At 38.0% G+C, this 14,215-nt stretch overlaps 1 protein-coding gene across 2 annotated transcripts in view; it reads left to right on the top strand.

Annotated features, from left to right (window-relative positions):
• Positions 1-5,901, top strand: part of cd2ap (CD2-associated protein) — a 289,563-nt gene extending 283,662 nt beyond the window's left edge. For both annotated transcript variants that reach the window (XM_050058858.1, XM_050058859.1), the window contains one exon: positions 2,821-5,901. In XM_050058858.1, the coding sequence (XP_049914815.1) occupies positions 2,821-2,862 (42 nt within the window). In that variant the 3' untranslated portion in view covers positions 2,863-5,901. The remainder of the gene's footprint in view (positions 1-2,820) is intronic.
• Positions 5,902-14,215: the final 8,314 nt, after the last annotated feature.

Consider the following 14,215-nt stretch of genomic DNA (forward strand, 5'->3'; position numbering starts at 1 on the left):
TCAACCACAGTTATGTTTTAACAGGAGCTGGGGGGCAAACACTTTTTCACACAGGGCCATGTAGCTTTGGATTTTTTTCTTTCTCATTAATAAAACCCTTCATTTAAAGACTGCATTTTGTGTTTACTTGTGTTATCTTTGACTAATGTTTAAATTTGTTTGATGACCTGAAACATTTAAGTGTGGAAAACATGCAAAAAAGTAAGAAATCAGGAAGGGGGCAAACACTTTTTCACACCACTGTATTTGAATCAGTGAAGAGAGTGCATTTGATATACACTTTATCTCTGTTTAGACCTGCCCAAGCTTTGTCTATACTGTGAAGAGAGCCTGTCTTCTTCTGTCCATAATATGTGGAGGAAAAGTGTTTGACTCTAAAGGAATATTTTGTTAACTGAATATGAAGCAAAGGATAAAGATAAGTACCTACCAGCACCTCAAAAGCTCACCATTTAACATGTTAGATCTTGTTTGTTTAATCTGGATTTTATTTTAACCCCAGGTCACCAACCCAGTCTTATGCTAAAATAGACTAACTGTCTCCTGGCCCTAGATTACTATACAGACATGAGAATGTTATCCATGTAATCATCAACTCTTGGAACAAATGGACAATAAGTGTATTGAACAATTCTTCTTTACGCCTCCACACCGATGACAGCCATGGCCGGAGGCATCATGTTTTTTGTTGTCTGTCCGTTTGTACGTCCTATTGTAGTGAACACGATATCTCAAGACCCCTCGAGAGGATGTCCACTTGGACTCAAGGAGGAACTGATTTGATTTTGGTGGTCAAGAGTCAAGGTCACTGTGACCTTGCATCGTTTCATTCTCATGAATTCAATACCTCAAGAACACTTTCAGGGAATTTCTTCAGATTTGGCCCAAACATCCACTTGGATTAAATAATGACCTTGTTAGAATTTGGGGGTCAGAGGTCACTGTGACCTCACAAAACATGTATTTGGCCATAACTCAAAAATTGGACAAAATGATGAAGTGATTAAATTTTATATTCAAAGGGTTAAATAGGACCTGTTATGCTTTTTGGGGTTTTCTCTCTTCTTTAGTGTGTTATATAGCATTTTTATGCATCCATAAGGTCTGCTAATTGAAAAACAAAAAAACAAAGTCCAGGCTAAACAGAGCTCTCTCTCCCCACAGACACACAGTTTTTTGTCATTTTCATTTTTTACATTTGCTAAAAATAAAGTTTCTTTGACGAAGAACGTATTTGTCTTTTCTTTATTAGTGGGTTTTTTGGTATAATGAAACCTTAGTGTTCAGAATTGAGTTTACACAGTTGTATCTCATTACATGTCATAAAAACAAACTCTTCTTCAGTTCTATGCCTCAAGGGTTCATAGTCATACCTGTTAAGTTGTGGATGTTCTGCAGGGTGTATGGATTCAAACAGTGAGGCTCTAGGCCTGGATGGTGTATCAAACATTTAGGATGAACTGGAACCTGGTTCATTTCCCCAAAACCTAATAAATAAAAAGGAGACATGGCATACTGTTTTATAAGTAAGCAAATTAAGACTCAGGAGACAGCATCATTGCATAGAGCAATACTGATCCTGGAAGCAACATGTGTTTTACAATGAAACTTTGATTTCATATAAATGATGTGGAGAAATTGTGATACATTGGTACATTGTACATATTATAGATGACAAACAGGTGAAGATGATTATGAAATGCAGCTGCATTTTAGTTGAATGTTTTCGGTAAACATGACAGCTAAGGCATCTTAGTAATTTTAGTAAGTAATTTTTATTTATTTATTTGTGTATAATACAGAAATCTGTCATCTTTATCTGCTGTGGTAAAATTGATTAATTCACAGGTTTAAACTTGTGTGGTTTTAATGGGGATGTGTTAATAGTTGGTACTATTACCCAACACAAGCTACATAAGTCTGATCATAGATGAGCCTGCTTTGATTTTGAAAAAAGGAGTTATGCTTTACACCACTGCATAAAACAGGTGAGTGCTACTGTTGGTGTTTTCACGTTATGTAGTTAATTGACTATCTTGTAAGAAACCTTTTGTGCTCTGACGCTGTGTACTGTGACATCATTGTGTTCTACAGAAACACTTTTCTGCCCATTATTCAACATCATATCTCAGGAACAGAAGGGGAGACATTTGGTCAGATACTGAGTTGGTGACACTTATCTTAAAATTGTGCTGATTGTGTAGATCTTCTGAGATGCCACGGGGAAGATGTGTGTGAAGCATCCATGTTTTAATAGAAACTTGACTGGTTTGCAGAGTCATACAATGGCAAGATAATAATTCTAGTTTTAACTTGGCTCTGTATGTATTCATGCTGTTTCATGTTCAAATGAGGTTATAATAAGTTGTGGACCTTTGGTGGTTAACTTCGGCTGGGCTGCTCTAGTGTATGCAGTGAAATTCTTTGGAAATCTTTGAGGATGAAGTCTTATGATGATTGATAGTCATGACTCAGTGAGCACTGATCCAAATTCAAACTTTAGAATAAAAAACTCTAGACAGTGGTCTGGCAACACAAGTCAAGTTTCTTTATCAACACAGAGACTCATTGTGCTTCTTGAACATTTTTTGACAAAGACATTGGCTGTTCAGCTCACATTCTCCTCCAGCACGTGGCTTCATTGTCATTCCAGTTCTCCTAATCCCTGCCACTAAAAAATCCCCTACCCAGTGGTACATCTCCACCATGATGTTGGCTGATTGGTACTTACAGCACTTGGTGTCACTTTACCAGAGTTGGTGTACTTTTACAGTATTCCAATCTTCATACTGATTGGGTTGTGTTACTGTGCTCTTGCAGATGGAGATAGAAAAACTGAAGCGAACTGTCCACTCCACGTGAAGCCCACGTTCTAATGAACAGCAAGCCTGAAGTTCTGGCCTGCCAACCAACCAGAGAGCAGGAAGGTGGTGATGGATGAATAGTTGAATGGATGGGGAGAGGGTGGGGAATCAGATGAAACACCTTGAGCACAATCCTTCTTCAGTGATCTATGAATATAAACTCTCCCCATATTTGTAAGATTTACATTTTGCACATATAAAACATTTTCAAGCTAGATGTAATTAAGTTACAGATGTATATGTTTCTCTTTTTTCTTTTCACTGTTTTATATTTTGCCAATACAAAAAACAAAACAAAAAACGAGGCCTTACTTCAGACTACTGCGCTGGACTTACAACTCTGCCATTCCTGCTCTCTCCCTGTCACTCCAGCGTTCTTCGAGCCCTTTAGGGAGGAGGTTTGCTCTCAGTACTACTGACTTGTATAAAGCAGGGGATGCTTGTTTTCATATTTTTTTATGGTGCACAAATAGTCGATTTTAAAAATGAGAAAATGATAAATTTCAGTTCACATCTTTTGATCCTCATGGCGTATGATTTTTCTTTCCTACACTACGCCTGTCAGCAGTACTCCACTTCAAGGCTGCGGCACTTGAGAGAGAGCTGTGCTTTCATTTGTCTTTTATATGGTTTCTAGCATTCCTATCCAGGGTAACACTACTGTGCCTGTTAAATTCAAAATTATATTAAATGTTTGTAATGGGAGCTTACATATACCACGATGGTGTCTGGAAATATTGCAGCATGATATTGTATATCTATATTTTTTAAGTCTACTGACATGCCTAGTCAAATATTATGTAGAGGGCCTCTTCTATGCTGGTCTCTTCTATTTTTGTCAAACTGTTTGACCCGCTGGGAATGTTCTCAGAGGTTTAGCCATAGTCAGAGTCTGCAGGTAATGCACACACAATCCACATACAAAAAAAACTACAGAGAAGAGAGGAAGGAGAGGCTGCCCTCTTCAGTTATCAAGGTTGCTGACCAATACATCACATCATCATCTCTGCAACCTGCATTTAATGTGGCCATCATCCCTCTAATCCCTGCTGCGGCCCATTCTGCTCTTTCCTCTCCTTTCTCCCATCCCTCTCTGATTCAGAGTGAATCATGATCTAAGAGAGGCCTTGTCTTTCCGCTCTGTAATGCGTTATGCATGAGTATGCACAGCACTCATCAGTCATCCTGTCCTTATTGTACATTTGTCTTCTAGTCTGCATCTCTTCCCACATTAAGGACACAAGTGAAGCTAACTGGAAGCAAAGAGCAGCAATATTATTGAAATAAACTTGCATTCTCCGTATCCTAACTCTGTTTGAGGAACAAAGAGTTAAAGCCCTAATGTGAATTATTTTTATGTGATTGTATAACCCTTCAAATTATTCACTTGGTGGATGTTTTTTTGTATGCAAGTTAGTGCAATCTGTGTCCGCCAGTGGCTTTTCAGCCATGCTATTGTCAGAGTTCAAGAAAGCAATTGCTATCTGTCTGTCAGCTGATTGGTCAGTTTTTAGACCTGTCTGAAATATATGAAATATAGTCCAATACCACACTACCAAAAACCTGCAAAAGTAATGACATTCCCATCGGCCTCAGCTGCACTTATTGGTAAAAACGCAAATGTTAGCATGCTTACAGTACACACTTAACTAAGTTAATCCTTATATCTGTTAACATCTCTGTGTTAACATTATTGCCCGACCAACACTTAATTTTTCAGGCTGATAGTAAATATGTGAAATTAAAAATAAAACTAACAACACGTTGGCCTCTCTGAAATAGATTTATACAAACACATAACAGTTTTCATAACAATTACATTTTTCCAATTATGACAAAGACATGCTGAGTCAAGTATTCATATTGAGTCTGACTTTTTATAGCTAAAAAATCCACTCAAACTTAAGTTCTCTTTGCAAACAAACAAACAAAAAGGAAAAGGTCATGTTGTTTCAAAACATCTCTTGGAGCATGCTAGCGTTGAGCTCAAATGCTAGCATGGCTGACTTATAATCTTGTTTGATAACAGGCTAAAATCTACAAATCCTACACATTCCAGCTTTAAGATGAAGCTCAGAACGGGAAAAGAAATGAGTCGACACTGTACACTGCTGATTTTTTCTGAAAGCATTTTCAGTGGTACAGAACTATTGTTGCCCCTCTGGCTCCTAATCGCTATTAAGAAGTGGATACTTTCCACTGCAGGCAAGTCCAGTTAATGCATAGCACGATGTCAGCTGCTCTAAGTCGACTCTAACTTGTAGCCTTGGGCTCTGAGTGTGGTTCTGAGCTGATAAACAGCTTATCTTGGTGTTGGGATACTTTTAAGAAAGTAACAAGTGTAACCCCCTCTGGTCTCTGTATGGCTTAGAGGAAGGTTTCAGCTCTGAGTGCTGATCACAATATTTACAGCAGGTTTAATTTCCAACTCAAATGTTATCTAACTGTTTTACATCTACTACTATGTACCACAAGTACAGATTACTGTTATTCCTTGTTTTCTTTTTCTTTCTTTTTTTTTTTAAATCTCTTTCTACATGTCTCACACATGTCTTAAAGAAGTGTTACATTGCTTTGAAACATCATCAGGCTTCCATGTGTTCTGTGTGTGCATGCTTTTGCTGGCACCTGCTAACAGAGTACATTATGTTAAATTCTGAACTCCAGAGTGCTTTGACCTACTTGATACTGTTTATCTGACCTTAATGAGCATGGCACTCATGCAATATGTTAATGCCTAACATAAAACACACTTCCTTTTAGCATGCAGTTCTTAAACCATATGGCTGGGCTATGAAATGATCACATTGTGGGAAAGAGGGACCAGGGGGTTTGGGTGACAGCTCTTCATGTAATATCCGTAATACAGCTTAACTTTCACAAATTGTACATTCCAGAGTTTGACATCAAGAGAGGAAGAAATCTGTGTGCATATAACATTTTTTTCAAGTGATTTTGTTTACGAGAGCTGTATTCTTGCATGAGCTGAGATTCTTTTCAAAAATGAATAAATATAATCTTTATTTACTGTCACAGACTTTCTTCTTGTCTTTGTGTTTGAGTTGTGCACCACTTATTTTCACAGTGAACCTGAAGACTTTGGCGTCCTTGAAGTCTTAAAATTGGAGCAAATTTTGGAAATATTGAGTGAAAAAAATATTGACTTTTCAGAGGAGAGCAAGTTTCTGGGGAAATACAGCTTCCAGTAAAATCAGCTCTAGGTGATGGTGTGTTCCGTCTGTTATAGTATCTATGGAGCTACATTTGTTTCTTTATTATTCAGTCAAACAGAGTAGGTTTTGCAATCAAAAAAAAAGATTTGAGAGCAAAAGTATCAATATTGCAATCAAAAAATGTTTTGTTGCAAGTTAAAAATGATTAATTAAAAAATGCAAATCCAAAAGTTTTGTTTGCAATTCCTAAAGTTTTGTTTGCAAATCCTAAAGTTTGCGAGTCATTTTTTTTTCAGTTGTAAGTCAAAAAGTTTTGCGAGTAAAAAGTTGAACCTGGTGGGCAGGGCCTAAACTGAAAGCTGTAAGACACGTCTCTATTGGCCAGTCTCAATCGGAATGACAGCTTGAAAAGCATTTTTTTTTCTTCTTCTCTCGGTTGGCGGATTGCAAACAATTTAAAGGTGCATACTGCCACCTACTGTACAAGAGTGTGCAACATCATGTCATTTAGCCTGTTTCTTAAATTCTACTCATCAGCCTAGTACGCTTGCAAAGCAACATGGGAGTTCTGTAGTTCACGGGGAATTCAGTGCAGGAGCTGTGGCGAAAATCAATTCTGAAACTAAAGTTTTTCGGGCTCCGGTTTCCAAAAAAATTTCGTCCATGACTGGGCATGCGCAGGGAGTAGTCGACTCCAAGAGAACTCCTGGTGGAAATATACATTTGTATTTAAATCCGACCGTCCAAGTTTAGATTTGGGTGAAGAAATTAGAGTGCTCAACTTGATTTTTTATTTCAATCACTTTTTCTGCAACTGGCATCAGACTGTGCGCTTCAGAAACGGTAATACGCCAGACATGCGTGGCCAGGTGAAGAACGCAAAACCTGACACAGCTGCTGCTCATCAGGAACCTGATGCCACAGGCGAATGGGAAAAGTTTTCTGAAAAGATTGTGGAGTCAATAAATAAGAGATTCGATCTCCTCGATGGTAAAATTGAAACCCTTATGAACAATCAACAAACCCTGATTGAAAGACTGGATGCTGCTGATGAACAATTCTCTGATCACGAGCGGCGTATTGACGCTCTGGAAACGTGCCTCGCAGACATGCAAAAGGCCAACGAAAAACTTCTAACCAAGACTGATTACTTGGAGGGACACTCGAGGTGCAATAACATCAAAATAGTGGGCATCCCAGAAGGGGACCAGCGCACTCAGAGCCAAAGAGATGAAATACAGCCTGCGGTTTCCAGCTAAGCTGCATGTTCACTACAAGGGTCAGGTAAAAGTCTTTACCTTCTCACAGGATGCCAAGTCCTTTATAGAACAAGAGCTCAAACCGTAGCACTGACTGGGATAAGGCCTTTTCATCCGGGGGTAAAAATGGAGACCCTTGACTGATTGTTTATGTAGGCTACTTAATTAAATCCCCGCTGAAGGACGGCGGGCATCATTTGTCATTTAGTTTAGTCTTTCCACCATGGAGTGTCTGAATGGTATTTGGAGAGAGACTCGGCTGCGGGCAATTCGCCTCGCTTTTCCCAGTGACTATGGGGTATTTTTTGTTTTTTCTATGGGGTGGGGTGGGTGGTCACGGTGTGTGTGTTAGAGTGTGAGGAGAGTCTCTTAGCTTGGTATCTCAGTCTTGTCTTGGTTCAATATCATCTTTATATGAATTTACCTCATGTGTTTTTGAATATCAGACTTCTGATAAGATGATTATTCCAGAATATGTCTAAAGTCATAAAAGATAAAATTACAATAACTTCATGGAATGTGAGAGGCCTTGGAAATAATATGAAATGTAGAAAGGTGTTTTCTCACTTGAATTCACTGAAATCAGATATTTTATTTCTTCAAGAAACTCATACAATAAAAGATACTGAACATAAATTAAAGCCCAGATGGGAAGTATACCATGCACCTTTTACGTCTAGCGCAAGAGGAGTAGCTATTTTGTTTCGGGATAACACTCCCGTTTTACGTAAGTCCAAGGTTATAGATCCAATTTTCCTAATTTCTGGTCAGATTAGTACATTTCCGATTACTTTGCTGAATATATATGGTACTAATTCAGATGATCCCGCCTTTTTCCGCATGGTTTTTGAACTTCTCCCTGAAGATGGAATTTCTAATTTTTTTATTGGAGGAGACTTTAATTGCTATCTGGATGCCTCATTAGATAGATCATCTCCTACATCTACACCAACAATTAATACAGTCCCACTATTAAATAATTTGATCAAATCCAGAAACATGGTGGATATTTGGAGAACACGAAATCCTGACAAAAAGGAGTACTTACTCTATTCACATGTCCATCAGTCATTCACAAGAATTGACTACTTCATAGTGGAAGCTGGTTCAATATCCAATATTAGTAATATACAGTACCATACTAGACTCATCTCCGACCATAGTCCCATTACAATGCAGCTGCAGATACCTGCATCTAAACCTAAATTTAACTGGAGATTTAATCCTCTTCTCCTGTCAACACCAGGCTTTAAGGAATACATGACCAAAAAACTGAGTGACCTTTTAGAAATTAATGATAATGGAGAGGTCTCAGACTCTACTCTTTGGGAAGCACTTAAAGTTACAATGAGAGGATTTATTATTGCTTTTGAGTCATCCAAGAAAAAAGAAAAATTGAATAGAATACCAGAAATTGAACAGGAAATTACCCAATTAGAAGAAGCATATGAAACATCGCTATCTCAATATGACTACAATAAGATTCTAAAATTAAAAAGGGAATACAATTCATTTCTGGAAAGTGAAATTGGGAGTATACTTTTAAAAACAAAACAAAAACATTTCGAATTAAGTGATAAACCTCAAAAGTTACGGTCTAGACAACTTAAAGTAGAGATGGCTAAAACTGCTATTCATAAAATACAGTTAAATACTGGTCAAATACTTACAGATCTACAAGAGATTAATAACCAGTTTAAAGAATTCTATCTTTATATGTCAACTTCCACTGTAACAGAGGAAGATTATTTGCAATTCTTTAACCCTTTAATTCAACCTCCGTTAAGCCTGACCAGCCAGCAGTCTTTAGAAAGACCATTCTCTGTGGCTGAGTTAGTCGAAACAATCAAGTCATTTCCTGCAGGTAAATGCCGTGGACCAGATGGGTTTGGGGCTGAGTTTTATCAAGCATTCCATCATATTTTAGCACCTTTACTACTTAGGATGATCAATGATTCCATAACAAATAAAACATTTCTACCCTCTCTTTGTGAGGCAAATATTTGTGCCATATTGAAAGAGGGAAAGGATCCCACCGACCTGGCTAACTACAGGCCCATCTCCCTGCTCAATCTTGACCATAAAATCTTTACAAAGGTATTAGCCACTAGACTTAATAAACACATAGAAACAATTATCCATTCTGACCAACTTGGTTTTATGCCTGGTAGGCATTCTTTTTTTAATGTGCGACATTTGTTGAATATTTTGTATTCTGATAAGAGTGATAATATTAAAGGAGCTGTCCTGACATTGGATGCTCAGAAAGCTTTTGATTCCATTGAATGGCCATATTTATTTGAAACTATGAGGAGGTTTGGTTTTGGGGAAACTTTCGTGGATTGGATTAAAATGGTTTATCACTTTCCTAAATCCTCTGTAATAACAAATAATATGAAATCAGAGCTATTCAGTCTACATCGAGGAGTGAGACAAGGTGACTGCCTGTCTCCCTTGTTATTTAATATATCACTAGAACCTTTGGCAATTAGGATAAGAAGTCACCCCAAAGCTATCCCAGTTGGTACATCAGAATCTCTTGTTGGTTTATGCGGCGATGACTTACTTGTCACTTTATTGAATCCCAAAGAGGGTATCTCTCATCTTTTTCAATATATCAGTTCTTTTAATAAAATTTCTGGTTATACAATAAATTGGGCCAAAAGTGAGCTTATGTTTATTGGTGAAAATATAGCCTTACCAAATTGCCCATATTGCATATCTTGGACTCAAAATATCAAAAAGCCCTAAATCATTGTTAGAATCATTGTTGACATGTTGCATGGTATTAGTTTGTGACATGAAAGTGAATAGAACCAAACATCTAATCTTGGGTCCCTTGCTGTAACATTAGAGGGACATAGGTCAGGTAATGTTTGACATTGTTTACAGAGAAAGTACAGTGTACTTTCTCTGTCACAAACTAATACCATGCAACATGTCATCAGACAATTTTAGCATACAATAAGAAAACATAGCTGAACATGATTAAATTGAATGTTTCATCCCGAATATATATATGTTTACAGAGAAAGTGCAGTATACTTTCTCTGCAAGTAGAGTTTATTTCTTACAATATTCCCGCATCATCCCTCAGTTGTCTTCAAGTTGCTTGAATGTTTGTTTGTTTGTTTGTTTGTTTGTTTGTTTTTACCTGTCAATCTAACTACATCGCTCTGGCATAGTCTTATTGATCAAACAAGGTGTCACTCTGCTTAGACCAGCTGTCATTGGTCAAACAGGGAGGTGCACACTTTCCATTGGTTAAAGGTAGAAAGTCCCACCTCTCAGTGAGGAGCTTGTACTCATAGGCGCAGGAATGACATGAGCAGACGACAAAGAGAAACGAGTGAAATTACACAATGTATACGGTGTGAAATGTTGAAGTAAACACAAAGCTAACACTCAGAGATACTCACAGGAGACGTGAGGGAGGAACTGAGGACCTGTGCGATTGGAGTTTTACCGCGTTTATCAGTGTCTTGGTGAGTTAATGCTTACGCAGCTAGCGATGTTAGCTCGTGCTGCAGATGATATCGGTGCCCACCGTGTGAAGTGTGTGCTTCCCTCTAACTGTTATACCACACTAACTTGCCGTTGCGACCTACTCGTAACTGTAAAGTGCTACAGTTGTTTTGCCTTGAGGTCGTTGCCGTTTGTATTTGTGTTAGTAGTGTACTGTATACATTTGCACCATTACAGTTGGTTATGGATGTCATTAACAATGAATAGTCAAGCGTAACACAGTGTGTGTACTGGTGTAGCCTACAGTTTCGAAATATGTGTGTTAATAGCATACATGATTTTGTTATTCATAGTTAAGTTGAAAAATGTTAAACAAATGGTTAAAAACATTAACTTTGTTGTTCAAAAGGAAATGCGTATTATTTGTAATTGATTAATATGCTTAATAATCACAAGTTATGGATTAAAAGGCTAATAAGATCAAAAAATCAAACCAAAGGCACGCACATCTCACCGTGGGAGGGCAGGTGCTGAGTCAATAGTCATAGATGAAAGAAGGGTGAATGAATGACTCGTCTGACGAAGAGCACACAGCTCGAAACGTACGTCACGGTGCAATGAATTATATATTTTTTTTTCTGCAAAGAGTCCTGCAGTGTTGCGAGTCATTCACCCTTCTTTAAAAGGCTAATAATTCATGATGTGAAATGTAAAGACAGGATAAAGTATTCCATGCTGAGAAAAACTGTACAGTTAAAAGTTATTCATCTGCTCACTTTGTGTTACTGTGATGTATTTATGTGATGATTATGTCCATAAAACAATTGAAGTTGATGATGCAAAATAGTAATAGCTCTGATTCTACACAGGTGAGGTTTTTGAGATCCTATGGAAAATTACATATGGATTTGAGATACTACCTGATGAGAGAGATGGCGAGCCACCCATGAACCTGAGGGATATTGCACAAAACCAAGATAAGGGATTAAGCCGATATATATTGGTTATCCTGGCTGAACTTAGCCTCAAGTCAGTTGCATGAAAGCAGGTCAAATTTAACCCGGTCAAGTTACTATGGCGATTTATTTTCTGCAGCTAGCCTGCTCCAGACCAGGCTAACAACCAGGCTAAGATTAATCCTAGTGATTCATCTGGTAGTTTTACTGTCAATCCTGTGAAAAATTCATGTGTTTTACAGCATTTCCATGGTTTTTCTACTTATGTTGCATCATTTTTCCACTAAGGTTAAATCAACAAATTTAGCCTCTCTTCAATAAAGGATCTTGTATGTTACTTTTTGCTGTGTATGTGCATTTTATCTGGCATTGGTAGCACACAGTGTGTGGTTATCTTTTAAATTCCACTTCACCAAATCAATGGTATACTGCACATTCTTGAAAAAGGGAGGACACCACAATGTTATGTGTGCAGTTGTTTTATTTCCCAGTCCTCTTTTGTCTGCTTGGAACCTGAAATAGAAAGCAAAAGTAACAACTATTAATACACTGTATTACTGATATGGTTACAGTGTGCACTGAAATACTCACTTCACTTTCTAATTTCTGGATTTCTAGGTCCAGTTTCACAAGGGTCCTTCTTTTAATTTGAAGATCAAGCTCCATTTCTTGCAGCTTTCTTTTCTCCTCTTGAATTTTTACTTCTGCCAGCTCTATCTGTCTCTCAAGATGTTTTCCATGTAGAGCTCTGACAAAATTCTGTAAAAGAAATGTCAGTTAGCACAGCAGGATCTGTGCATAATGTAGATTTATTTTAGCCAATACTTACAATGTTACCAGGCTGCTTCTGAGGCTGTGCAGTGTCTGGGTCCTGTTACACACATAACATTTTCTATTAGCACATCACTGACTTCATATCCATTATGGATTAAATAAGCAGGATATTTCCACAAAATTGACATGATACCTCAAGCCTTCTGGAGTCCAGTGACACCGTCTCCGCAGATGTGCATTCTACAGCTGCAGATGTGCCTTCCCCCTGCCATATACATACATGTACCAAGAGAACATGTATTAAGAATTTTGACAAGATATGCCAAGCCTGTGATTTCAATAAAATGTACAGTACTAGCCAGATCATTTTCTAGTGGCTCCAAAAGTAGAAGTGAAATCCAAAGTCAGACAGTATAATATTTTTGATTGTGTTCCATGTGCAGTAGTACTGCAATATGTACCTTGTATGAAGCAGCCAGTTTCTGTTGCAGGGACTGAGTCTGTCACAGTCGCCAGTTTCTGTTGCAGGGACTGAGTCTGTCACAGTCCCTCCCTGGATCACCTCCATCACTAGTCTCTCTTTATTCAAATCAAGTGCCAGCTCCTCTGCTGAATAGGAAGAAAAAAAAAAAAAAATAGGAAGCGCGACTCTTATCCATTTTCCACTCGGTGATTCTGTGATCGATCCTGTGGTCTATTTAAGAATGCCATGAACGTGCGCTTATCCCAGCTATCTACACCTGGCTTGACATGGCCGCACCTTTTCATCCTGGCTCAGCAATTGTGCAACCAATTAAGCCAAAATGCGCCGATCAGACTAGGACAAGCCGCACTTGCTCTGTTATCCTGGATTTCTTTATTCTGCTTTTGTGCAATACCCCTCTGATCTCTGCCTTGACTTCTGACTTAAAAAGTGCATTTGTCACAATAAGAGATTAAAACTAAACTGAACAATTTATAACAGAAGGAACAAAACTAAACTTGAACTTGAATAAGACAACCAGTGGAACTCTGTTATTTTTTGTCAGGGACACTTTGATTCGTCTTTGTATTATTTTCTGGTAATATTGTTACCTTGTGAAGCATTGAACTAACTGTGTTTAAAGGGTTAACATCTGAGTGCCAAGCTACAGACTAAGGAGGGGAGAACAGTGCAAACTTCATAATCCAGCCCGGTCCCCATTGATAGTCTATTCTTACATGGACGGTACTGTCTACTTTCCCTGTAAGTTTTGGGGAAATAACCTAGTACTTTCAGACAGGCAAACAGTGCAAACTTCATAATCCAGCCCGGTCTCCATTGTTAGTATATATTTAGGTGGAAAGTACTGCCTCGTTTCCCTGTAAGTTTTGGTGAAAGTACGCTGTAGATGTGAGAACAGAACCTACCATGTGGTTTCTGTGTAATTAAATAATAAAAACATTTTATAACTTTTCATGACTCATTATTGTGTATTTTAAGATAAATGTAGGCTATATTATTACATTACTGTATTGTTTGTGTTTCGTCCTCGGATGGCACTACAAGACTTCCATAGATGTGCACTTGAGAGAGGTAAGTTTGCTTTGTACTCCAGCCTGCCCGTTTATTAGGCAGTTCGCAGAATATAGACCCATTTCTTGACATTGTAGGGGAAATACCTCTTTTAGAATATTTGCACTCGTAATAATAAATTTTGGGGCACCACCCTCCTAACAAGGGAAGCGACTAATCAAATTAATAA

The sequence above is a fragment of the Epinephelus moara genome, chromosome 12 (assembly GCF_006386435.1).
Source record: "Epinephelus moara isolate mb chromosome 12, YSFRI_EMoa_1.0, whole genome shotgun sequence".
Taxonomy (NCBI): domain Eukaryota; kingdom Metazoa; phylum Chordata; class Actinopteri; order Perciformes; family Serranidae; genus Epinephelus; species Epinephelus moara.